Source organism: Penaeus monodon, chromosome 28 (genome assembly GCF_015228065.2).
Source record: "Penaeus monodon isolate SGIC_2016 chromosome 28, NSTDA_Pmon_1, whole genome shotgun sequence".
NCBI classification, from domain to species: Eukaryota; Metazoa; Arthropoda; class Malacostraca; order Decapoda; family Penaeidae; genus Penaeus; species Penaeus monodon.
Window position 1 is genome coordinate 35,268,080 of NC_051413.1, and position 608 is coordinate 35,268,687.

The following is a 608-nucleotide window of genomic DNA, read 5'->3' on the forward strand; positions in this document are numbered from 1 at the left end:
TCAGCTGTTTACAATGACCATAACCAATATCAAATATTTGGTCCATTTCAGGTCTTGTCAAAGAAATGCATATACAATATCACATGTTTGAAGGAAAGGAAGAGAGGAGAGGGTAAGTCCTATTGGTCAGTAGACTGGCAATTAAACTTGGAAATACAACCAGCAATGACATCCTCCAAATGCCACCCCTCCTGGTACATGGCCCTAATCCCTCAGTGGAAGAACCTGCTGCTAACTCACCGACTTTGAAAGAGAGCTCATCTGACTCAACACCTTCGTAGTCATAGAGCGCTCGAACTGGCACTCCAGGTTTGTTGGGATCAACCATGCGATCGCTGTAGTCCCACTCATCGTCATCTCCACTCACTCCATTGCTGTAAAAAGGGCATGGAGAGATACATAAAGAGAGAACAAAACAGGGTATATTTTTGTCTTTTGGTTTTGCTATGGTTGCCCATCACTTTTAAGGGACTAGATGATCCCACATGCAAACTTACTATCTAAGTTCTCATTAGATTCACAAAAAGCCATGGTGTGCAAAACATATATATCAAAAGCATAAACTTTATATAGACGTAATGAGTTAAAAAGCTCATAAAGCTGAAATA

At 40.6% G+C, this 608-nt stretch overlaps 1 protein-coding gene and 1 long non-coding RNA gene across 10 annotated transcripts in view; one reads left to right on the top strand and one right to left on the bottom strand.

The window, feature by feature from the left end:
• The window catches only part of LOC119591561, an 859-nt gene extending 253 nt beyond the window's left edge, over positions 1 to 606 (top strand). Inside the window, exon 2 of the long non-coding RNA XR_005230359.1 lies at positions 52 to 606. This is a non-coding gene — a long non-coding RNA (uncharacterized LOC119591561). The remainder of the gene's footprint in view (positions 1 to 51) is intronic.
• LOC119591560 (protein kinase C and casein kinase substrate in neurons protein 1-like) overlaps positions 1 to 608 on the bottom strand; it is a 62,778-nt gene that overhangs the window by 829 nt on the left and 61,341 nt on the right. For all 9 annotated transcript variants that reach the window (XM_037940316.1, XM_037940315.1, XM_037940320.1 and 6 more), the window contains one exon: positions 241 to 374. In XM_037940316.1, the coding sequence (XP_037796244.1) occupies positions 241 to 374 (134 nt within the window). The remainder of the gene's footprint in view (positions 1 to 240; positions 375 to 608) is intronic.